Here is a 25,390-nt window from a genome sequence, read left to right on the forward strand (position 1 = left end):
TCTACAAAGTTGTAAACTTTTTACACAGAAGCTCAACATTTTCAAAAACAGGTGCCTAAAATGGAATTTTAAGTCCTAATTGAGCTGCGAACTTCAGCAGGCTCTGGCGAAATAGACTGTGGTAAAAGTAAATTTGGGGCTTTAGGTACCAATTAATATCCTTATCTGATAAGTACTGATTTAAAAAAAAAAAACTTTGAATGGTAGGGTAGGGAGCAGCTGTCACTGTTGGTAAATAAATGATGTAATATCAAGATTTAGACCATCAGTTCAAGCTTATAAACATAAGATGCAGAAACAGGATGACAAGGTCTCAAGAAAAAATACTAATGATCTTGTGCTCTGTAGTGGTCTTATACTGTGCGCCAGCTCTCTTTAATTCTGGGTATATTCTTCCTTTCCTCTTCTTCTTCAGTTTTTTGTAAATATAACATTGATGGTTCCCGGTTCAACTTGCACTGTACAAGATTTTAATGTCTTTATGCTCCTGTCCTTAATAGCTTTCACTCAGATGAAAAAATAAAGACCTTTCAAAATTAGGACCTCCAATGTTTCTAATAAATATTTCAATTATGATTTTCGGTGTTTTGAGATGAGTGAGGAGAGTGAGGAATTTAACATCGATTTGGAAACTTGACAGGAACTTAAAACAGAGTCGTGACAGGACAGATTTTGTTCATATTTTTAGTAGCCACGTTATCAACATTGTAGGATTCATTGTGTTGTTGTCAGAAAGCTATGATCCCACTGAGTTTTGTGAATTATTTCCCAAATATGATTGCTTGTAGGACTGGCAGATGCAGACATTTTACCCTTCACAGTAGAAAATAGCAAAGCTAGTGTTGATCTACTGATAGTAAGGAGAACGGACAGTATGGGTCCTCTCTGGTCTCTTTTTCTTCCTTTAAATATGAATACATACTGTGATCTTCTATAATGTGATTATGATGCTGCTATGCCTTAGGAATTGTTAAAAACACTTCATAGATTTTTGCCAGAGTACTGGAAAATGTTCCAAGTACTGCCATTTTCCTTATTGTTATAAGACTAACTCCATACAAACGCAACAAAATTTGGATTCACCCTTTGTGTTGTCATGATGAGTTTGTGATCTCACATTGTAAATATTCCTTATCCTTATTACATGTAACCATACCAATTCTAAATGGGAAAAAAAAAAAAAATCACAAAGCATTCCTTTCCAATTAAAGAAAACCAGCTTTCTGGAAAATGCAAGAAATGTATGAGTTTCTTACAAACTTTATTACTGTTCATATGCTTTATTCTTTGCATGGGACGTAAACTAATGGTATTCACTGTTTAAATCAAATGGAGAACTGGATCAGCTGCAAATGCAAAAGAATTCCAAAGAGAGAATATTTTCTAAATCTTCTGTGGGTCTGTTCATCTGTGGAAGAAGACGTATAAATGGGAAGGATATGAGGCAGAAAATACAGTCTTTTGTTTTGTTTAATATAGTTTTATTATTACTTATGTGGTTTGTAGGTTATGGAGGCTTTATGCGTGACTTAAAATTCTTCTCTGCCAGACTGAGGGCTGAACCAAAGCCTGCTTTGGCCATACTAATGATTCTTTACTGATATAATTCATTTACTGGCATTCAGTAACTTAAGTATTGCTATGTGCAAATAGCCCTGAACTGATTTGGTCTCTCTGTTATTTCTAACTTAATGGTTCACCCTGCTCTTTTCTGTATTTGAGCTATTGGCTGCTTAACCAGAACGTTTTGTCTGTGTTAATTTTAAGGTGTAATATGCAGTTCCAGTTGTTCAATGTCAACACAGTGTATACCGTCCTTTAAGCCAGATACATCTTAACTACTAACAGTGGCATTGTGGTATTGAAAAATTGCCATTAAAGTGTGTGTAGATAGCAAATGGAAAGTCAGGTTAGGGAAAGAAAAAAAAACAAGCTATTTTTCTTTTAATAAGAAAAAAAAAAAAACGTAAATGGGGGAGAGGATAAAAATTACTGCTTTACTGCTTCCCTTGTGGCAATACGTACTTAGCATGAAGTTTAGGTGACTGTTTGACTAGTGCCACAACTGCTGCTCTCAACGTTTTCTTTCCATTTCTAACCTCATTGCATTTCTCTTTCTGGGGACTCATGTCATTTTCTCTTCCAACTTTTCTCTTTCCATACCACTGCATGCCTCTTTCCTTGGTGTGACCTCAGAGAGGAGGAGGAGAATGAAGAAGAGGAAGAAGAACAGCCAGTGACAGAACCCAATACTGAGGATGAGGGGGAGGAAGAGACCAGTAGGCAGGTCAAAGCCAGGTACTGGGATTCAGCATCATCCATGCACTTTTTCTCACTCTGACATTAATTCACCACCAAGTGTGCGGCAGTGTCTACCTTTTCACTCACATTCCCAGCTTTCTTTTTAAAGCCACTCCTAAGGAAATCTTTTTGCATCCAAAAGCTTTGTCACTGTATGCAGCTAAAGGAAATAGGTTTAGTTGTATAGGCTCAGAGCACTGAGAGCTGTTTGCATTCCCTCCTTTTATTACCAAATGAGTACCAGTCACTAATCATAAGATTTAGCTGGCAGCATAATTTCTAAGCATGGTGTAAGTTTATCTTTTAGTTAGAACAATGCTGAAACAATACAGTGCATTGCTGAGTTAAGATACTGCTTGACTTCTTAAGTTTTCTTCCATGTTTTCAGAAGGTAGCCTTATTAGCAATGTCTGTAGATAGGAAGAAGATTGACTTTTTTTAAAATGCTGCCTATGATTTATATCAATTTTTCACATTTTTAAATAGGAAAGAACTACTTAGAGGCAAAGCTGATAGATGTATAACATTTTATACATACATGTCCATCTGTATATATATGGTTGCAAACAAACCACTTATCAAAACAATATTCTCATGTAAAATTTTCCACTTATTTCTGAGGTATATATGGATTTGGAATCTGGCAATTTTATCCTAATAAATAGGAAGAAAGAAAATATGTTTTTTCTTCCAGACAGCCATTTGATTTAGGTTAAATTGTTTGGCTTTGCAACTCGGCAAATGAGATTGGATTTTTATAAAATAAACCACATTCATGCAGACGCTATACAGCACGGAAGGAAGAAAGGAAACTGTTTAATGTGCAAATTCCAAAGAAAATACTGTACTTGTTGTTATTAATATCTTCCAGTCTGCAAATGTAGCCAGTGGCTGCCTGAAATTTCAAAATTAAGTGATAATTTCCTCAAATCCTATTCTTAAAAGACAAAGCTAAGACACAAGTTATTAGTAAATCACATGAAAATAATAAAATGCTGTGAAAAAATGTTGAGCAGAAGAGCCATGTAAAGGACATAACGTGTGCTTCAGACTTTGTTCTTTTAAAATAATGGTCTACTTGAGATAACTGGGTGATATTCCCATGACTTTTTAAATTCCACCCTTCACCATCACTGGTGTGGTGTAACAAAAATGATCTGAATCCTTGCCATTTGTTTTAAATCCTGTCAGGAAAAGTAGGAAAAACCTGTCTTTAGGGATTCCTGTCATGCACAGGTGGTGAAATAGATGAAGGTTTCCAGATTGCCCACTGTGTTTCAGTTGTGAGAACAATTACTTGGTATATACTTGATTAACTTCATAATATTCTAACATATCTAGCACAAGCCTCAGATAAGGTCCGTGCCTTGCATGCATGTAGGTGGATTTTAGAGGTGGTCTTAGGAAAAGTTTATCAGCCACTTGCTGAGTGATCCAGCCCAAATCCCTGCACAGTGTTTATGCTTGAGATGCTCATGAAAACAGATGTCCAGAAGTGCATATCCCATGGTTTTTCACCTGCCTTGCTGATTCTGTCGCTCACCAACACCTACCTTCACCAAAGCAAAGCAGATGTGTTTTTCTCCGTTCACTCAGTACAGGTCTCTAACGCAAGCACAGCAATTGATTGGGATGCTAACACTGAGATAAATGCTGATTTGGTTTTGTTTTGTTTTAAATTTCCTCTTTGATGGATAAAGGATTCTTATGGGCTCTTTAGGTAAAAAATATCCATTCACTGAGGGGAATGGTAATCAAATACCTGTCCTTCAAGAGGCAGTCATGCAGATTGTGTCTTGAAGTATCTATACTCAGTGCAACAGATCATCTGGCATGATGAAACTGTTTTGTGCTGCTCTGACTACATTTACAACCTAACTTGAATTACTTGAAAATTATTCAGAAAATGATTATGAAAAGGTTTGTGAAAATTTGTTCTGAAGTCTCTGAACTAAATCATTTAGGCGGAATTGCTTCCATGCCTATGTATTTCCAATCCCAAGAAGATACAAAGATCTGTTTCCTTACTTCTGGGAAAAAAAAATAAAACTTAAAAAAAAAAAAAAAAAAAAAAAAAAAAAAAAGATTATTATCTACAATGTAGAAGGGGTTATTTTTTGCCTGATCCTCCTAGACTTTTTTTTTCTCTTCCAAGTGGTATGATCTGTTGATCTCTCTTTTCTCTGTTTCCCTTCTCTTCCCATCCTTTCCCTTCCCACAATATTTTCTTCCTGCAGTGGGGTCCCAGGTGCACAGGAAGCTGTGAAAGAAAACTTTTCACAGTGTTGTGATTCTTCAGCCACCTCCAGTGCCATTTCTCAAGCTGAGAGGCTTCTCCCCTGCTCTAGAGCAAAGAGCTCTTCTAGCAGCACCTCTTTTGTGCCTGATTCATCTGTCTCTCATCATAATTCTATTCTTTCACCACCATCTTCACCAGCAGCAGTTTTGCTAAGCTCTTCCCAAAATTCATCAGCATCCATTACTCCAAAGGCATCTCCAACGGTAGAGAAATTGCCTTATGTACCACATACTCCTTTTCACCTCTTCTCATATGACTTTGAAGAGTCTCCAGCATCTGTGAAAGAAAAGGAAGCAGAGGTGATGAGGGAAAACAGGTAGATTTTATACAGCTGACATGAATTTTTAGATAAATGAATAACACCTTTCAAGAGTTTTATAGTGCTAATAATGTTGTATTATTTCCAGAACATGCTGTATTAGTTTTAGTCATATAAGCCTGTGTTTTGATTTGATTGATATTCTTCCCTTGCCTCTGTTTTTTTTTCATCTCATCTAGTTCCCGGCCTCTCTGTGCAGCAGTAGATAAATAACGTGATTTGGGAGATAACATAAAAGAACATCATTTTGCTCTCATTTAAAGCAGTGTAATTTGCTGGCATGATTTTGTGAAAATTAATGGAGCTTTTAAGATATAAAACTGAGAGTGATTGGATCAATCCTTGGAATTACAGCATCACAGAATTGTAGGGGTTGGAAGGGACCTCTGGAGATATCTACTCCAACCTCCCTGCTAAAGCAGGCTCCCTAGACTGGGTTGCACAGGAAAGCAAGTTCTCTCTAATTTAGTGAGAGTTATTGTTGCACTAATTGAAATTCCTTTGTCTGAGAAAGGATTCTGCACTGTATCAGTTTTTTCAAGTGACAAAGCAGGAGAAAAGTAAACACAATAATTGATTAGAAGGTCTTGTAGCATTTGATTGAAGCTTTCTGTTAGTGTTTAGAACATAGTAAGTGAGCTCTGAGATTTTCTTGGGACAGCTGAGCTTTGCCTTCTCACTCAGTATGGCCACGGGCAGGGTGTTTTGTGAGTTGAGTATGCTGGAGAGAAGACTTGTGTTAGGTCTGTGCCTACAGGACAGCTCTATCCTGCTTAGTTATGCAGCCCTCCACCAGGGTTGTTTCTCTAGTTGGTTTTCTTCTAGGGCAGGATTTCCATGAAGGCAGTCATTTCCCATTCAGCAAAATTCCTTTTGTAGCTTAGAAATATTCATAGCAGCATTTTTTCCCCAAATGACTCCACACTTCTTGGACTTGCAGCATGGTGTCTGGGATTTGTATTCTAGAACATAAAATTGGGCTTTCACAAAAAAAGGAACACATTCTCTAAATCCCTTGCAATATTAAAAAACACTAAATTAAATTTATTTTGTTTTTAACATGGGCCTTGGCAATTAGCAATGCTATTGTACCCTTAGGAATTGAAATTTTGCATGACAAGATGTGTTTGTTAAATGGAGCAGAAGGAAAACAACCAGTATTTTCAAATAAAATTGCTGAGTTGAGAGGAATTACTGTGTGCTGGGGTGCATGGGAGAAGAAGCAGTCCAGAAAGGATAAGGTAAAAGGGGATCTATTGTTCGTTATGAATTGTAATGAAGAAAATGATGGTGCTCTTTCTTCTGAACTGAGTTTTGAATCAGTTGGCCTTGTGAAATATTTCACCTACCATGCTTCGTATGCTTTCCAAAAGGGAAAATGGTAATTTGCGTAAAAAGAAATGTTCTAATTTTAACAAATCAGGAATCTCTGTGCCTCCAAGAAATGCTGTTTAAATACAGTGGCTAAAAGGCACATAAAAGCAACACAACTGCTATTCCTTCTCAGTACAGGAGCCAGGTTGAAAACGTTGATACAAGGGACTCTTGGGAGGTGGCCATTCCAAGAGCCCTGGAAGCAATTTCTGTTTGATCAGCAAACTTGCAATGAAATCAAGCGGTTATGTGTGGTTGTTTTTCTTCTTTTTTTTTTTTTTTTTTTTTTCCTTTCTTTCCTTTTTTTTTTTTAGAAGAGGGAATGGCTGGTAGAAATTCCTAAAGCCATTCTTCCCGAAACATGTAATTTTAACCACGGTGATGATTTTTTACAGACATTGTAAGACATGGCACATAAGCTATGACTTATGATGGGGGAAGGGAGAGAAAATGCTGCCTGCTTTAATTCGAAAGGATGTGTATGCTTTATAATGCAAACATTCACAAATTGTATATGTCCCTGTTCAGAGGATACTCAGGAATGCTGTTGTTTGCGTTAATTTTCCTAGGAATTGCTATTGCTGACATGGACTTCTGGGGGTCCCAAAAAGCTCCCAAAACAGCTAATAAATTTGAGTAACTGAGCAGTAATTTAAGTATTTCTTCTCAAAGTAGTAACTTTAGAGGGTCATTCTGGTCTGTCATTATTTTCCATAACAGTAGTTTAGTATTTGAATTAAGTATTTCGGTGACACAGTTTAGATTAAAGTGAAATGATAGGTATATATTTTGAAGCTGAGGTTAGAACAATATTTTCAGAAGGTAGATAGATGAGAAAGTCTGGGATATGGTGTCATTGCCAACCTCTAGACAAGAGGATTGACTATTTCATGTCTGCTTGCTGATGCATTTTTTTTTCTCTCCCTTTCTACTACACTCCTTCTCACTTCTTCAGATACAATAGCTATGGCAGCAACTCTTACTCTTCTCCACGACACTCTGGTTTGAGTGCTCCTACAACACCCACTTCTCGTTATGGGACAACTCTCTCACCGCCTCAGGAGTCCAAGTCTGACAGGTTTGTAATTTCATCACCATTTTGACACAATTACTTCCTATAGAGTACAAAGGAGATAATTGTGAATTGTTTCAAAATATCATAGAGCCAGATCTTCTTTAACATTGAAAAAAGAATGTACAGAAATCTCAGCATGTTCATTTCCCACTCAATCACAAGTCATTTGCTCAGCTAATATTAAAGACTGGATGTATTTCCATCCTAATTCTACTTCTTTCACTCAAATGGATAAAACAGATTTCTCTCACATGTATTTTGTTCTGCATATCAGAAAGGTGAATTAAAGCACATTTTGTTTATTTCTATTTTTAAAGTTCAATTCAGACAGATCCATTTTCACATCATGAAGTGTAAAATCACAGAAATGCACTTAGTTCAGAGTTTCCTAGGCCTTAACTTGTCCTTCCTTGAACACACATGGTCTATCTCACGGTATTTTGTCAAGGGCAAAACGTTCTTACTGTAGGTAAAGGAAGCTCAAGTTAACATGCCAGTTATCCTCTCACTTAGGAAAAAATAACTAAAACCCAACAACAACAACAAAACCAGGATATTTTTAGCAGTTGAAATACTATTTTGAGTTACGTAATATACTTCAGGAAGAAAAAGGATGGGAAAATATTATGAATACATGAAAAGTAAAGTCTTCTTGGCAAGAAATTTGGACCACCAGAAATGAACTGACTGTTACAACCTGACAGCTTCAGAGGATGTCATGCTGAGTTTAAGAAGGAAGGGTAGAAATTTTTAATTATACATTCTGTCAAGGCAAACTACTAATTTCCAGTTAGGCCAGGCAGGCTTCAAATTGTTTGTTGCCAAATTGGCCTTTGATTCAAAAAAATTCCATCTCCCTCCCCTGTGTTTGAACTGGGGGCTATATTCTTTGTCTACATTCTAATTAATTTTTATTAGCTGTTTTGGGATATTTATGTGTATAGAAATATATATGTATGTTCTTTTGTGTGTATGTATTTATGTTTGAACCTACCAATTGCCTCACATCCTTTTGAGTCTACTACTCAGAATGGTTCAAGTTAGGCTTTCAGCATGTATATATTTCTACCCATGAGGTATTGATTTAATCTTTTTTTTCAAGTGAGTAATTACATTAAGTTTATCCCTGGAGAAAGGCTTCATTTTTCATTTGCTCTTCTTCCACAAATAACTTGCCTTGATTTGTCTTTCCTGAGTTAAATCATTGCTGAGTGACACCATAATAAAAAACTCCATAGCAGCATTTTCACCCACTTTTACCATAGCAAAATAGATGTAAGATAAGCAAGAATTAAAAATATCCCACTGCTTCTGAAGGTTTAGCTTTCTACACCCTTTCCATTTTAAAGCTTCTGGTTGCTACTGAAGAAAAGAAAGCCGAGTGGTCACATATTGAGATGGCTGAAGACAGTTGGGCCTGTCCTGCAAGAGGTCAATCATTCTGGCTCCAATCCAGCAAAGGAAGTGAGCTTTCATTTCAGCATGTGCATAAGTACGTTGGTGGCTGGAAGCCAAAATGTGTTGGCCCCACAGGACAAAGCTGTAAAATTCGCAAATTCATAGATAGTCGAGCCAGAGGGAAGCTGTGTGATCATCTGTTCCAACCTGCAGTGTGTCTCCCAGAAGCTAAGTGAGAGCCACCATACCTTCACTGGCATTACAGAGACAGTTGGTGACTCCTTCTGGAAAGCATTCCAGTATTTATAATCATGCTAGGAAAATATTTCATGTTTTGGAGGAAATTTTGTCTAGCAGCATCTTCCAGCCATTACACCTCGTTCTGCTTCTCTTTGAAACTGGCAAACACTATGCCTTCAACAAATCTCTTTTACGTGTTGCTGGAATTGCATCTCTGTCCTTCCTTTAGGTTACGTTTACTATTTTTCACCTCACCTGATAAAATCTCTTTCTTGCTTAAATTTGTAGCTTACTATTTATGGTAGCTGATCTCACCAGTCTTTCCACATGCTTGTATTTGACACATTTTGTTTATGAGTCTCTGAGAAGTGTGAAAAAGGCCTGCATGCCACAGCTGCATGTTGCCGGCAGAATAGATGCAGTTTTTCTTGAAAGATAATGAAATATAAAGATTTGGATGCCATTTTGCATCAAGACGTTATTTTTTGCTGTGCTGCCATTCCAGACATAGAGTTCAGCCAATTCTAATGACACAACTATTTTGAAGGGCAGTTGTCTGCTTTCATTTTATTGTCCTGAAACATGTGAGTTGCAGAAATGCCCATGCATAGATACACAGGTAGCATTTTGCTCATTAGAGAGTAAACTGTGTAGTGCATAACGTGCTGCTCAACTACTAGGTGGAAAATATTGTGAAACATTTCATGAATGTGAATATGACAAAAATTTGCACAGGAAAAAAAGTTAAAAGATGGGGAGAGAGGAAGAGTTGTTAAGAAGTTGCTTATCTATGGTTAGCTCCAAGGCAAGTTTTCTCCTATCAGTTTAGCATTGCAGTTATCCTAGGACTCTGCAGAAAGACCCCTGTCTTTTGTTATGCAGAAGAAAGCTTCAGAGGCAGCTCCTGATACTGTTCATCTGACCTCCAAAAGGAGGAGGAAGAAAGAGACAGCGCATAGAGCAGTGCCCTGCAGAGTGATTCATGTCCTGTCCAATTGTCCTCACAGGCCTTCCCAAACCTCAGTTGCATTTTACTTATGACAACTTAGGTGGAAAGCAGCTGAGTGGTTTACATTTTGACATTCATACTTTTCAAACCCTGCTTGGCTAAGAACCATAGGAAATCCAGAAGAGCAGCATGATTCACTACAAAAGTAACCAGATTTTGTTCTCTGAAATACTCATAATGTATGTATTTTTGATTGTACAGCAGAAGAAAAGGCTTACTTGACTGTTTCTTGGTTTCTAAATTCAGCTGCAGCCTTTTGCCAACTTCTTGCAATACTGTTCTTTTTCTTTCTCTGGATCTCCTGTGGAGAGCCATGTTTCTGAAGTGCATATTGCAGCCATGGGATCCTGCTGAAGAAGGGCAAATTGTAGGCCCCTTTCAGCTCGGCCTTTTATTAAGAAAGAAGTGTTATTGATTCCCTCATATCTCTCTGCTTATGAAAGTTGTTCCTAATGCATACCAGTATAACCCAGTCCTCCTGTTTCTAACTGCTAAAGACTGCTTTGCTCCAGAAATGGACTGCTCCCTGTCCTCATGACTTAAGTCACCAGTTAACTCTCTCCTCCAGTCCCAAAGGAAAGAAGTATCTCAATTTCAACTTCATGACTTCATAAATTTTGCTAACAAAGGGGAATAGCCAGACGTAGTTGGAGCACATCAATGAGAAAAACATTTTTCTTAAGTCTGATGAGTTACCTTCTTGTCTAGGGGAAGGAACTGTTTGTTGTAAGACTATTCTGTATTTCCTTGCCTTATCTTCACATCTGTGGTACTTAAGGTTAGCCAAAGATTGCTTTCTCAGATTTTGAATCATATATGGTCACTGAAATTGAAAACTGCAGCCTCTGTCTGCAGTTTTCAGGAGTCATTGAAAGCTTGGAACAGCTCCGTTTGCAAAGCTTGTCAGCTCCTCACACTGTATCTGATGTTGAGGTGTATGCATTGTTGAAGTAACTGTAGTTAGAGACCCTGAAAGGGTCTAATTTATGTGGCAAGAGAACCTGACTTTGACATCAGCTTTTCATTGCCAGGGAAATATATTTTGTTTTCTGCTGCTGTGTTTGCCAAGGTAAGTTTATTCTGAAGCATTTGCCAGGAGACAGTTCCCACAGGGCTTGGTAGTCACACAGTTATACAATTAGCCAAGCTAGCACTGTTTGCTAGGAACAGAAGCTCTTAGACCCCATTCTCTTGCCTTTATCTGATCATTCAAGTGCCAGAAAGTTCAATTTGCAAACCTTGACCTCTGGATCCTCTTGGCTGGTTGGTGTAGACTTAGTCTCCAACTCTAGCTGATCATTCTGATGTTCCTCTGATTGTCCAAGCTTGGTAAAACATTGCTAGGACACTTGCAGATTATTCCAGGTTGATGCACTGTCTAGCATTTCCAGACTAATAGAAAATAGACTTAAGAAAGAAGAAAGGCTTCATATCCCTTAACTTGTCTTCTCTCTTACTTGCATGATGGTCTACAGCAGTAGGTTAGCTTAGGCTTTTTTAATGAACCTTGAACACTGACTCAGCTCAACGTTTTTATAGATCTTTTAGAGGTAATGTACTCCCAGTTTATCCTTAAAGCATTTATTCCTACTCAAGGCATAGAGACACTGAGTTTAGCATGGCTGGATTATAGATTATCTTTTCTCCACTGATCTTAAAGATATGTTAAATATCATACTGGAAGCTTAAGCAAGAATTTCAGCAAAAGTCTATAAATACTTTTCCTTAGAATTTTGTTTCCTCTCCAGATGCTTGAAAGTGATTTCTGGCAATCTGATGGTTTTTCAGATTTGTGTCTCTTAAAAAAAAAACAGAAATGCATGAGAATAGTAAACTGCTTTTCATTTAGATTTTTTACAAAATTCTAAAATTAGATGTTATAATTGACCTCATCAGGGAAGTGCTGCTAGATGAAGCTTCTTGGCAGTTTCTCTTCCTCTCTTCCTTTTTATTTTATTTTTTTCCCAATTAGCTATCTATCACTAAACTGCACTCTGGATTTACTTTACTCCAGCTGTTAAACACTGAAGAAAAGCAAGAAATCTATGAAATAAAACTTAGTGTACACTCTGTAAGACTGCTGCCCTCCCAAGAACAATTTTTCTTCCCTTGGCTTTATTTTCTTGCTGCTTTTACCATCTTCTGTGCGTCTTAGTATGTACTTCTGGACTTCCAGTCCAGAGACTGTGGCTCTTTTCTTGTGTGGTAAATGCCAAGCACATCTTTCACTCTGAGTAATATAATGAGGAAGGGATAGCTTGATAGTTGATAACACTGGCCCAGGGCAAAAGCCTCAACTTTATTACTGAAATTTTACTAGGAAAAGCAACCTTAGAAATTACTGGATGATTTACAATTTGGGAAGCAGTGGTGGCTTACACTGGCCTAGCTGCTCATTGAACTACTGTGTAAGCAGTATTCTTGATTGCAGCTTTGTATGCTTTGTTATATGGCAGTGGCATAGATTTAAGCAAAAAACATGAGACAGTTTACAGCCTCAAACTAAAATGTAAGCATTACTGGCTGAACACACAGTGCACAAGGAGGATGCGGTCACTCGCAAATACCAGCAGTAGTGGTATTTAGGGAAACACATATGTTAGCCTTTGTCAAGAGAGTGGCTTTGCAGGTCACTTCCACGTGGTTTGTGAATCAAAGGGAGCTGAGGAGCTACAGGTTGGCCACTGTGTTGCACTAAGACAGAAACAATTTAAAAACTGTAAATGTCAATCTGCAGGAGTTCTGTATATGCATAAGGACCTGGTGCATTGCTCTGGCACAGAGATAATCTCTTATAGCTTCATTTTATGGAACCTCTCAGGCCAGTTAAAAGTCCAGCGCTAATCAGTTCTTCTTTTGGTCATTCTCAAGTTTCTTCCTCAAAGGAAGCATTAGCCAGTAGTTTTCTCTCTCAAATTTTTGTTTATTTTTTGAGAGAAGTTTTGTAAAGTTTCCTCAAGTAATGTTTAGTCTGTTTGCAAAATCTTATATCAACACACTTTTGAATTTGCCGTGTCTTGTACAAAGACGTAACACAAGGAGATTTTCTTTAACTGTGAAAAGCAATATGGCTTTTGGCAGCTTTGTCTCCTCTTTAGTCCCTTTCTAAGCTGGAAATCAGATTTATTTTGTTAAAGCTGAGAAACATTCAGAGTTGCTTGAGGCCTGTCTTAGACAGAAACTGCTCGCTGTCCCCTCTTTGCAGCCTTCCCATGACTGCTCAGGTAGGAGCATGCTGAAAGAGTAGGTAATTAGTGCTTGCTTATTAAAGTTATTAATGATTCTTACCCTTGCTGTATTAGAGAAAATCCTGAATATTAACCTCATGACCTAAGGGGATTTCCCCTCATATGTCAATTGATTATTTTTTAGCTCCCAAAATAAGCTTTTGTATTTGGTATTCTTGCTATAGATACAACTTCCATTTCATAAATTTTAGAAATTCAGTAACAGAGAAAAGAACAGAAGATTCTTTCCAAGTTTAATGAAGAACATTTTAAGCTGATAAATGCAATTTCCGTATAACAGAGTGGCTTAGAGTAAGACAGACATGCTGGCTTTGTTTTTCAACAAAACTATAATAATTCAGGTCCCTTTTTCACCTTTACAACATATAGCCTGTGATGAAGTATTGTCAGAAAATGATTAGATTTCTTGTCTCAATGAGCTTTTTTTTTTTTTTGTAATTATGACTATTTTACTATTGAGATAAATGCAGCAGTAAGATCAGATGAACTGAATTTTTCTTTGGGAGTTTTTGCTGACAGGCAATGTTTTTGCTTTGTATCCTCAGCCCAGTGTGTATTTTTGTCACCTATTATTTCTATTTTTTTTGTTGTTGTTCCAAGTTCAAAATGGTATGGTATAGAGCTGCATTCACAAATCCCTGGACTCAAACATGTTCTTTTTGAATGTTTTCTCAAGATTGTGATAGCCTATCTTGTTTGGCTTTTACTGATTTTAGCAGCAGGCAGAACAATGCTTTCTTAGTATTTTTATATTAGCAATCCATTCTTAGTACCCTTAAGTTTTCTTCAGTGCAAAAATAGTTCTCACAGTAAGGATCTTTCTGGATTATGTTTATGGAATTGAACCAATGGCTGATATTACCACTTTGTAACATATGACACCAGCATTAAAATGCTGGCAAATATTAGCTGTAACCCAATTACCCAAAGGTGATCACTCTATTATGCTTTCATTGAGTTTTCACATATTATTTTCTTTTAAAATCTCTTACCACCTTTAATTCAGTGAAAGATTTTTTTTTTCTTTTTTTTCAACCTTTTCCTTACTTACCTATTTTTAAAATGTAGCCTAGAGCATTAAGACCTGAGCCTTCCTGAAGCCCAGAGCTGTCATTGCCCTGCAGACAGTATCAAAACATCAAAATTATGGAAAGGCTTATCTCAAGCAATCCTGCAAGCTCATTTGTGTGATCCCTCTTCCATTTGCCACTCAACTATGAATTTAGTGAAGGAGAGCATTTACTTTAACCGTTATTGCCATGGGGATAGACAAAAAAATAGATTTTACAGAACAACTAGGCATACACAAATCCCTTTTCAAATTGATTAGAATGTTTGAGGAGTACATCTTACCACTTGCCTTTCCTTCTGGATGTTCTACAGCCTTGTAAAACCTGAAAATAATGCCTCTTTCCTCCAGTTTTAGTTTATATCTAGTTTAGTTTATATAATCTGCTCATTTGCAGTTAACATTTAAAAGAGGTTTGATGCATCTGAATACTAGTTTAGTTTCAGTATTTGATAGCCACAGTGAAGCTGTGAGTTCGTTATATTTCATAATGAAAATGTGCTCAGCATTTGGTGTGAAATGTGGTCTTCAGGCAGGGGAAAGGGTTCAGTTGAGTGAGCTGGACAGTGCAGGATCTAGCCACTAAGCAATCACTAACTCAGCTCAGTTAGTGTTGTTTCACTGATTGTTGCTTTCTAAACATGACTGGAAACCCAAATCCTGTCTGTCTTTCAAGAAGTCCGTGCCACAAAAGGAGTGAGCTAGCTATATTCCTATGTGTTTTCTTACAATTTATTTCAACAGAACCTTCTCACAGCTTCAGCTGTTCATTTCAACCATTTCATGCAATAAACTGTTATAGCTAATATGGCAGTCTGGAACTATCTGTTTAAAACAAATTCATTGATCCAAAAGCATGTGTGTACTATGCTCTAATTAACAACTCAAAAAATGTATGAAGTTCTAAAAAAAACTAGTGGGAAGTAACAAGTTCTGGATAGTTAACACTGATTTGACTAGTTTCCAAGAGTTGACAAAACTAATATGGCACATGGATATATTAGGTGTTGGCTTTTTTTTCTAATTGTACAGCTCTGAATCTTTTAGTTAGATTGCAAAGCTGCTGTTTGTAAGTCTGCAAATTTTAACCAAGTGAATAGTGCTAACCAATCTGCTCGAGATCAAATGTCCTAACAAGGTGATTTGATACGTGCAGGCATTCTACTGCTAGGCTCATCGTAGAATCCCATATGCCAGGCTGAGCTGCACATCTCCATACAATTTTCCTGTAATCCCTTTAATAAGAATTTGTATTCACCAAAGAGCCCCAGTGAGCTCCAGTGCTGAAGGTTTTCCGCCTGCTAGATACTGTGCAGACTACAATCACTGTGTGTCTCTCAGAATCACCCCACCCTTCAGTTAATTTTCCTTCATGTTTTTATCAAGTCATAACTTCCTTTGACTCTAAATGGAGATTGCAGACTTAAGGAAGCTGGATGGAATGGGATGACAAGTTAAATACATGGAACACACGTAAGCATATACTTGGTAGAAACCCTCTTCTTGCCTTCTTTTCCTGATCATTTCTAGATGGTTTCAAGAGAAGACAGTGTCCAGTTTTCCACTTCCTAGAACATTTTCTGATGATACTCAATCTTATGAGGTGATTTTTCAGTGTTCCTGCTGAGAGCTTTCTCTTGCAGCATGCACTAAAAGTTCAAAAGTTAAAGACAATTTAAAGTAAGTTCAAGGAAAAAATCACCACACGTACTTGACTGTCAGGGTTTGGGGAATTTTTTTCCCTCTTTCTTAGCTCTGAGGAATATTGTAGATTTTTATGGTTTTGAGCATGATCCAGCATTGATACTATAGCTCTGGACAAGTGCCAGAAAGTAGGCTTACAGAATATCAGGTTTTATACCTTCTTATATAATGTTTATACTGGTGAATAGAACATATTGAAATTCAATTTATTGAAATTATTGAAATTATATTCATGCTACCCTGCTGCCAGTTGGGCTGAAATGACTATGTTCTGTGACATTGCTGCTCTCATAGACATAGGCACTTGGAAGATAAGCTTGCATTAATGTTTTTGTCTTCTTCTGCACCTATTTTCACTGGCAAACCAGTGATCTTACATGAAAGGCCTATACTGTACGCTATAGGCATATAAATCAAAAAGGGTAATGATCTGACCCATCCTTCATGCAGAGTTCAGTCTCTTTTCAAAAAAGATAATATAGTTTTCTTTAATCCTTTCATTACCAAACTCATGTGCATAGAAACTGCCCTACATGAGTTATGTCTGTTTGATTTTATCAGTTAAATTCAATCACTGTGGATACATTTACATCTGTATAAAGCTATCTTCTACTATATAGATATTTCCTGTCTAAGAGACAGAAAGAAAAACATGTTTTCTCTGAGGGAGCTCTCTTGCCATGTGAAAGTTTGGTGGTACCAATACCATCACTTTGGGGAAAAGATGTGTGAGAGGAACCACTCTCTTATCCAGCAGAAGTTATAGTAAAGAAAAAAAAAAAAAAGAAAGAAAGAAAGAAAAAAGAAAAAAAGAAGGGAAAAAAAAAACTGGGTCCAGATGAAACTATAGGAATTTATAAATGTAGCTTTTAAAACTGCATTTATTGCCTGGAGCTGTTTCACCTCAAAGGAAAAATCAGTTTCAGATCTGAGAAGTCTTTACTGTAGAGGCTGCCATTTCTGATGAAAAAAAATCCCACATTATGGCTGGGCATTTCCATAGTGATGCATTTTAACAGCCTTCTGAACAACAGCCAAAAGTTTGATGTGCATTGCTAGTGGTGACGTTTAGACCTCTTCATTATAGTAACCTACTGTGGAGCATCCAGTTCTCAGTTATGGTAAGAGAACTGCAGAGATAGTTACATTTCAGACTAATTCTTCTTTGTCCAGATGGCATGTGGTGGTAAGTTGTTCTTTTTGTTCACTGTAGAGAGAACAAGAAGAAAACAGGCTAAATGACCAGGAAAAAAAAAAAAAAAAAACCAACAAAGCAAAACAAAAAACTTTCTTACTGGTAAGGATTGTTAAGCTTTGCAATGGCTGGATATGATACATCCATTAGGGGCTTTGAAGGCAGGCCAGACAAGCGCTTTTCAGGAATGGACTGAAAAGACTATATGCTGTCTTGGATAAAGAAAGGAATATGGGTAGTTCTCCTTCAGCCACATTTCAACTAATTTTGTTACAGCTATTTTGAAGACACTTAATGATTGTTATAACTAGCTGTGCAGTCCCTGGGTATACTATTGATATGTTCCTACACTATTAATTTTACCTTTGCATCAGATGTAGCAAGAAAATTATAATAACAGAATTTGACTGTGTGTAAAGAAATTATATGCTGTAAAGAATTATATGCTCTCCTTAAGAGAGCATTAAAATTGTTGATGGGCAATTCTGAGATCTTTTACTTTTGTTTTTCTGTGTACTGGAATCTCAAGTGCTTGTAACTTGTCTGTTTTTAACATTACTGCATGAGATGTTTGGAAACTGCTTGAAAAGTGTTCAAGAGAGAATGTTGCAATTGAAAGATGCTGAGGAGTTCTTATACGTACTTTATTTGGACTCTGTAAACTTGGTGATACAGGAAGCCTACATTATCTGACTTTCTCAAGTTCATCATAGTATCTAAAATCAAGAAGATACTTAGTCAGTTGTTTGAAACATTCATACGTAAGTGTTGCTGTGTCATTCCATTGGTTGAGTTTATGTTACTTGCTGAATGACTGGTACCATTTTTTTGCCAGTATAATCAATAACAGTGACATTGGGAAACCTGATTCCCCCTTTTCTGCAGGCCAGCTTTGGGTGGTCTCCTTACGTCATCTTTCCGGCAGCACCAGGAGTCCTTGGCAGCAGAAAGAGAAAGACGACGTCAAGAGAGAGAAGAAAGGTTGCAGAGGATAGAACGTGAAGAAAGAAACAAATTCAAGTAAGAATCATGTTTACTATCACTCTGTTGTCTTAATATGAGGTGGGTCTGCAAATTATTGAGACATTTAATTGTGAAATAATTTAATTGTTGAATATTTCCTGTGTATCTTTGGATACCTTTTTTTGATACAAATGTCTGAAGAACTGGTATATTAAACATTATGATGAATTTTATCATTTAGAAAATCAGCATTTTTTAAAGACAACTCTGCCTTAGCCAATTATTCTGTTTGGAAATCCATAAAAGCTAATTTTTAATAGCTAACGTGCTCCTTCTCAAAGTATAATCTCAGTGAGACTTAAGTTTGAAGGTGGAACTAGGAGGAATGAAATCAAGAAAGAACTAAGATACAGATATATTTTGCTTTTATATTTTGCAAAGTAAAAGCATTTTGCTGTCTTAGAATGTATGGTAGTGTTTGAATAGCTATACATTTTCCTGCTTTTCTAAGCATGCTTCTCTTCCCCGTGGAAACAGTAAGAGACAGAAAATAATTATCAAAATTATTGCTCAGCCAGTGGCCAAAGACCCCAGCTGAATACAGAACACTGCATTTTCACATCTGAGTCTATGTCATGTGCTGTGGGATACCAAGATGTTCTGCCTATAAGATAGTAAGAGCCAAGTTCTCACTTCCTGTTTGATTCATGCTGTAAATCCCAGCATAGCCATCAGCAAAGACAGCAGTGGGCTTAGAATAGACAAAGTGCCTACTGGTGATGTGCCTACCATCTGAAGAGGGTGCACTAGGAAGCAGTTTGAGTTTTTTGTAGACAGGAGTGAAAAGTAAGCATTTTCAGTAGTCAGAAGTTATAATACAGAAATATAAATAATAGTAGGATATATGTTTTGTTGCCTGAGAGATGCTATTTATGGGAAGGATAGCCCGAAGTTTCATGTCAGTTTGTGCATTAGTATGTAGGATTGTTTTCACTGTAATCATCTCTTTAGTAAGTAAGAAGTGGAAATGGTCTGTGTCATAGTGGATTTAGACAGAGGAATAACTTGCTAGTGGTTGGTTGCTTGCTTGGTTGAAGGAGATACTCTACTGGCTCCAGAAGATAACTAGTTTGGAAGAAAATGAGAGATAGAGGGAAGGTGGAAGAGCACCATAATAGGATCTTTGGCAGCCAACAGCTGCCCAAGTTCTCCTGAAACAGAAACAATCAAGTCTCAGTCCTCAAATGTCTTCCAAAAACTTTCCCTCTAAGTGGTATCATCAGTTTGCAACAGGCTGTCATGGAAAGCCAACATGATCTTTCAGAAAGGAAACTCCCAGACCAAAAAAAGCTACTAGGACATTTGGCAGCTTGACCTGTTTGAATAATAGATCTACGCATTTCACTAAATGTTGGCTGAAGTAGTTGTTCTGTCACTGAAAGACTTTCTTTAAAAACAACAACAACAACAACAACAAAAAAACACCTTCTTTTGAAATTTACATCTTCATCCCATTACTCTAGAGTCAGAAAGTGGTTAATTACATGTCATGACTGTTAAATATTTGAGACGACAATTTTTCAATGCTCAGTGTTTTCATCTTCAATATTTGAGTTCCGTCTTCATCCAAAAAAGTTAGAGGTTGTGTTTGAGAATACGGTCTCCCAAGCCACTAACTTTGCAGGCAGCATCCCACAGTTGATTAACCAGTCTGGAAAGAGGACAAATCCACAGCAAACTTTTGTGGACAGTTTCGTAAGAGTTCATGGGATTTCATTACTGTATCATCAATCTGGCTGGAAACCCAGTCTCTGAAGATGTATTTTTGGTTAAAAAAAACACTTCCAATTCACAGCCTTTAAACTTGTGAGCAGTACTGGATTTACCATCATGACTCATTTGTTATCTCATTCTTTCTAATTCTGCCTTGACAACATTGCAGTAGATTCTGGCACCATTGTTGACAAATTGAGAATAATTTAGGAGAGAGCATCACCACTTGTGAAAGACCTTTTTTTTTGGAAGTGCTAAAATGCTTTAAAAGCTACTATTAGCAAAAGGAATGCTTCACAAAATGGATGCTTTTCTCAGTACAAAGACTCTTGTCTCCATTTGCATATGTAGAACAATATGTCGTACAATGAGTGGATTATTCTTCATCTGTACTTAGATGTGAAAGTAGTCAGAGAGGAGTGAGTAATGTTCACTGTGAGTAATTTCACTGAAAAATTCTTTGGGTTTTTGTTGTTGTTGTTTTGTTTTGCTTTTTCCTCGGGGTTATTCCCGTAGCTACTGTAATTGCAAAGAGTACTCCAAAAATGTTGTAAAAGTATAACCAGTAGTGATTCAGAAGTATGTGGAGGATAGCCTGAAACAATGTGTGTTTCATGTTAGCGCTGGCATTTGAAGAGTAGACTTTTAATAGCTGTTGGAGCAATTAGTACTGTTATTACTGTATGATTACTGTTATAGATGGCAAGTTTGATGACCATAAATATAAAAAGTAGTGTTTTATTGGAATAGTTCTGAAAGTCTTTCTGGTACTCATAGGTTGTAACGGGAAAGAATCTAACAGATATAGTGTCATCCTCTGTGTCAGCAGATTCAACTAAATATTAAAACTGTTTAGCTGCTATATGAAGGCATATTTGGATATTTATTGGGTTCTACCATTATCTGAATTAAATATGATTGTCGAGGAATTATTCACTAATTTGCTTGCTGATATTTTTTTTTATTTGTGGATATAACAGGCCTACTTGAAATTACGGAATCCAGGCATTCTGCAAAGTTGACTTGGCAGAAGTTAAATGTATGGGGGCTGCTCTGAAAGTAATGACTCCTTTTTTATTATGTTGGCCCATGACATCTGAGGTGGATTTTGGTGGGATGACAGTAGTGGTTGAAGCTTCCCACCACTATTTCATTATATTTTGTTTCCATGCTACAGATAGTAGAGTGGCAGTCTGACAAAATGGCATTTGACATGGAAGTGCACATGGATTAAAGGTGTGTCATTTAATTCCTCCATGCAGAAAAAAATAGCATTTATTGACATTCATCAACACATGTTGAACATTTAAGGACACCAAAGAATGGACATGAGTACAGCGAGGTGGCGGGTGGTGTGTTTCAGCAGTGGTGACAGCAACAGTGGATCACCTCTGCTGGTGCAGATTTTTATGAGTGTGGCGTTCAGACTCTTGTTCAGCTCTGGAAAAAATGAAGAGCTGATGGTAGTGACTGTGTTGAAAAATAATGTGTAGCTGGAAGTTTGCTCTATCAAGTAGTGTTATAGTGATCTTTCTATCTGTAGTAGTTTCCATGGAAATAAGTAGGAGGCATTACTTTCAGAGAGACCTACATACGAGTTACTTGAGGAGATAAGAAAGAAGGAGTTTTGTGTCTAAACTTCAGGATGAAAAATAAATAGCAAAAGAACGTCACTGTTGGATGATCCTGAATGTGCCTTTTAAGAACTGTCCTACTTGGTTAAACCAAATACTCAACCAGTTTGCTGTCATATTCGCAACTGTAAACTAAAATACACGTAGGAAAGCTGTATTAGAAACAGGACACATAATGTCTGCTCCTTGCTTTGGTATAACTTGCCAGATACAAGCAGTCCTTGTTTCAGGGTATTCCATGTGGGGCGAATGAATAATTGTTTTACAGCCACTAGTGGGCTTGTTCCTTAAGAAAGACTTTTGTTTGTTTGTTTGTTTTTAATTAGTCTTAACTGTGTATTTGGTGTACACATGTATGTACTATATGCATAAATACATGTACATAAATAGATTTTGTAATTTTTTCAGAGTCTAGTATTTTTTGAAATCCACCTTCATTGTTTCTGATCACCTTTCTTAAACAGCTCTTGGTTTCTTCTATTGTACGTATAATTCTGTAATATACCTTATTCTTTTGGTTTCCTCTGCAATTTATTACAATTTTCTTTTTAGCCGTGATTATTTAGACAAAAGAGAAGAACTAAGACAAGCAAGAGAAGAGAGGTCTGTATATGCTGCATCCATCCTTCCTTTTGTTTCCACTGTCTATATTCTTTATTGTTGTGTATTTACACTGTTAACCATGCATGCTCAGGACACTTCCGTTCAAAAAGAAGTCTATAAGGAAGCTGTTGTATTATTTAAAGAGGAAAATCAAGCCCAGCTGTAAGCCCAGCAATAAATAAGGAGCAGTGGGACTGGAATGCATGAGTGATTGATAACCTATCTTTTATCTGTTTGTGTGGGAAATTAGTTTTCTCCATTTGCCTCACAAATTTGCCTGAATTTAGTGTAGTTACAAATCTGATAAGCCTGTGTTTCTCACTCGTTAGGACCCAAGCTTTCTAGAGGGTCAGAAAAGGCAACTGTGGATATAGCAAAGAAAGTGGGTAACAAACATTGGAAAACTGGGTGATGGAAATGAGTCTGACACTCCCAACACAGTTTTGTATTTCAGGGCCAGGTTTTCTTTGCCCATCTCTCTTATTAAAATTATAAAGCTAAGCAGCATTTGTCATTAAGAGTTTGATTTAGTTTTTAGATAGTATTTAGAGGTACTGAACTTCTTTCTTTTTTCTTTTTTTTTTCCTATTCTGATTCAGTTAGAGAATTTCAAAGCTCTGGGCTAGACTGGGAGTTAAGTGCTTATGAAAGCACATTTTTCAAGGAATGCTTGACTGAAGACCTTTGCCTTTCAGTAGCTTCATCTCTACATTCACTAATAATTGCACCCTGGAGAGATTTCTTGTTTTTTACCTGGAAAATATGCATGTTACTGAACAAACAGTAGATGAAAAATCATCCAGATTGCCTCAGTTCTGCTTTTATGGTCCTCTAGAGGTTGCTCTGCAGAGGTGCTTTTGGAATTGTCAAGATCTGGAATTATATTATTGAACTATGAGAGTAGCTGTAGTTTTTTCATCATATCATGAGGCAATTCTTTTCTGCAGACTGAAATCTGATCTGCCAGCATGTCTATTGTGGACGAAGTAACTAGTATTAAAACATGATTTTAACATCTCTAAGAGTAACAAAAGTTGGGTAGTCATTCTTCGTCACTTCACACAAAACAATTATAAATATTTTAAAACATTTTCTAAAATAAAATGTGTGTGAGCACCTAAGCATCATACACAGATCTCAGTTGAGTAAAACCTTTTGCAGCAAGAATACTCATCAGTAACATTTGTAAGAAGCTAGAAGTGAACTCCTCATCACTTTCAAGTTGTAAGGGAGCTACTATGTCAGCTAGAGTAGTTTTTGGAAGTGTTCACCAGCAGGGCATCTCTGCAGTGCAATCTGATATAATTTCACTGGTCAGCAGGAGTATGTCTCTATCATTAGGCTGTTTTTGAACTGAGATGTTAAGCTAACTTGAAGTTCTTTCCCATAAAGAAGAAAGATGCATTTGCTTTGACAAGTAAACATTGGAGCACCATTCGTTTCACATGTTCTGTTTGTTTGATGCTTTGAGGCCTTTTTATTTTGCTTGGTTGGGTATTTTCCAGTGGTAGTTTAACTCTACAAAGGTGAGCTTCCAAACCCTCTCCCTAATGTGATTTACAGATCAGATGGGATGGTTCTACTCTCCACCCACTGAATTTGTTGGTACAGAAACAATTCAAGTCGTCCTAAGGGCATTGCTCAGAGACCTAGACAACTCACAGTATTTTTTATCTTCCTGAAGGTGTTGAATGTAATGTTCATGAGGATGTAATGTTCAAGTGGATAGCCCGTAAATGCTTGGCTCTTTCTCTATAGAAAGGAGTCAGCGTAGGCATGATGTTGTTTGCAGGTGTTAATGATTTGAAGGAATATGGCAGTATTGCTTCTGTATGGAATCACTGTGGCCATCCTGTACTGGTGGAAGTGTAGCAGAAGCATGATAGCTCATCCTTTTATCTGCTTCATTTTAAAGTCCAATAGATAAATATATACTCTTTTTCAAGTCTGAAGCATTAATAATGGATTATATAAGGATGTTAGTTCCTGGTTAAGTTGCCACATCTGCATATTAGTTTGCCCTTTCATTAAGTAGTTCTGCCTCTGTCTTGACATGAGAGTTGCTGTCCTGGTTCTGTTTTTTCTTTCAGTATACTGAGCAGATATATTTTGGGAAGACACATCTTAATGATAGTCCTCTGCTTTGCTGCTGAACTGTGTAGTACACAGCAGCAGAAGCTGTTAAAACAGCTGACAAAGAACTGAGGACAATAAAACATTGTAGCTCCTGTATTACAGAAGGATCTGTCCAGATCTTGTTTGCAGTGTGTTGGCAAACGGCAAAAGCTTCCATTGCAGCCAGCTGGGCTGTACCTGTTTTAGCTAAGTGGTCAATTTGAATGGCTCTTTATGAGGCTTAAGTCCCTTCTGCTCTATTTGTGAGAAGGTGGAAAACACAGTTTGTAAGCAGCCAAAGTTAAAAGAAAGACTGGCTTCATTAAATGTAACAAAACATTATGCTAATGCCAGCAGAAGGCTTTCTCCTCCATTGAAAAGGCAAAAATCATTCTTTAGAATTGGCTTCATGTTAGAACTGTAAACAGTTCCTATTTTATAGCCATACAAGTATGTGGCTTATTATATTTTCATCCAGAATCGGTAGGGGTTTGTTCTTCCTTGCGAAATTTGCTCAAAGCATGTGCATACCTCTGGAGGAAAAAAAGAAAATGAGTTTGTTCTTCATTATTGCTGTTTGCAATAAAGCAAATTGCCTCTGAAAACACAAGAACAGCTCTTCAAAGACAAGTTTTCTATGCTCCATATGGATATTTGCAAATGTGCATGCGTGTGTGCTTGCCATATGTACTAAGCATGTTTGTTGCCCCATGGTGCTGACTTCTTTACCCTTCCTGCTTTTAATGCACACTTGTACACTAATTCAGGCTGTCAGTGAGACAGGCTGGAGGAGGAGAGGTGTTCCATGTTACGATGTGTTCACAGCAGTGGGTTAGAGGAGGATGACCGCAGCATTTCAGGGATGTAAACAGTAGTCTTGATTAACCTGTTTAACAGTTCACTTGTGAGCAAGACAAACAGTACAAAGCCTGATCCAGCTGTATTCATGAATTTGTTCATTAGTAAATAATGGTGGATAAAATTAGCAGGCATCTGGTAGAGGCACGTATTTCAAAGTTATTTTGGTCACAATGTATAAAGCACACTATGAAGAATATGATTGGTAGCTGG

At 37.1% G+C, this 25,390-nt stretch overlaps 1 protein-coding gene across 12 annotated transcripts in view; it reads left to right on the forward strand.

Moving 5' to 3' along the window:
• Nucleotides 1-25,390, forward strand: part of FHOD3 (formin homology 2 domain containing 3) — a 367,457-nt gene that overhangs the window by 272,003 nt on the left and 70,064 nt on the right. For 5 of the 12 annotated variants that reach the window (XM_090137189.1, XM_090137192.1, XM_090137190.1 and 2 more), the window contains 5 exons: nt 2,197-2,298; nt 4,539-4,916; nt 7,249-7,371; nt 18,117-18,251; nt 22,154-22,204. In XM_090137189.1, coding sequence (XP_089993315.1) covers nt 2,197-2,298; nt 4,539-4,916; nt 7,249-7,371; nt 18,117-18,251; nt 22,154-22,204 — 789 coding nt within the window. The remainder of the gene's footprint in view (nt 1-2,196; nt 2,299-4,538; nt 4,917-7,248; nt 7,372-18,116; nt 18,252-22,153; nt 22,205-25,390) is intronic. The other 7 variants (XM_090137195.1, XM_090137196.1, XM_090137197.1 and 4 more) reach the window with 5 other exon arrangements.

Source organism: Phasianus colchicus, chromosome 3, assembly GCF_987193195.1.
Source record: "Phasianus colchicus chromosome 3, bPhaCol1.hap1.1, whole genome shotgun sequence".
NCBI lineage: Eukaryota > Metazoa > Chordata > Aves > Galliformes > Phasianidae > Phasianus > Phasianus colchicus.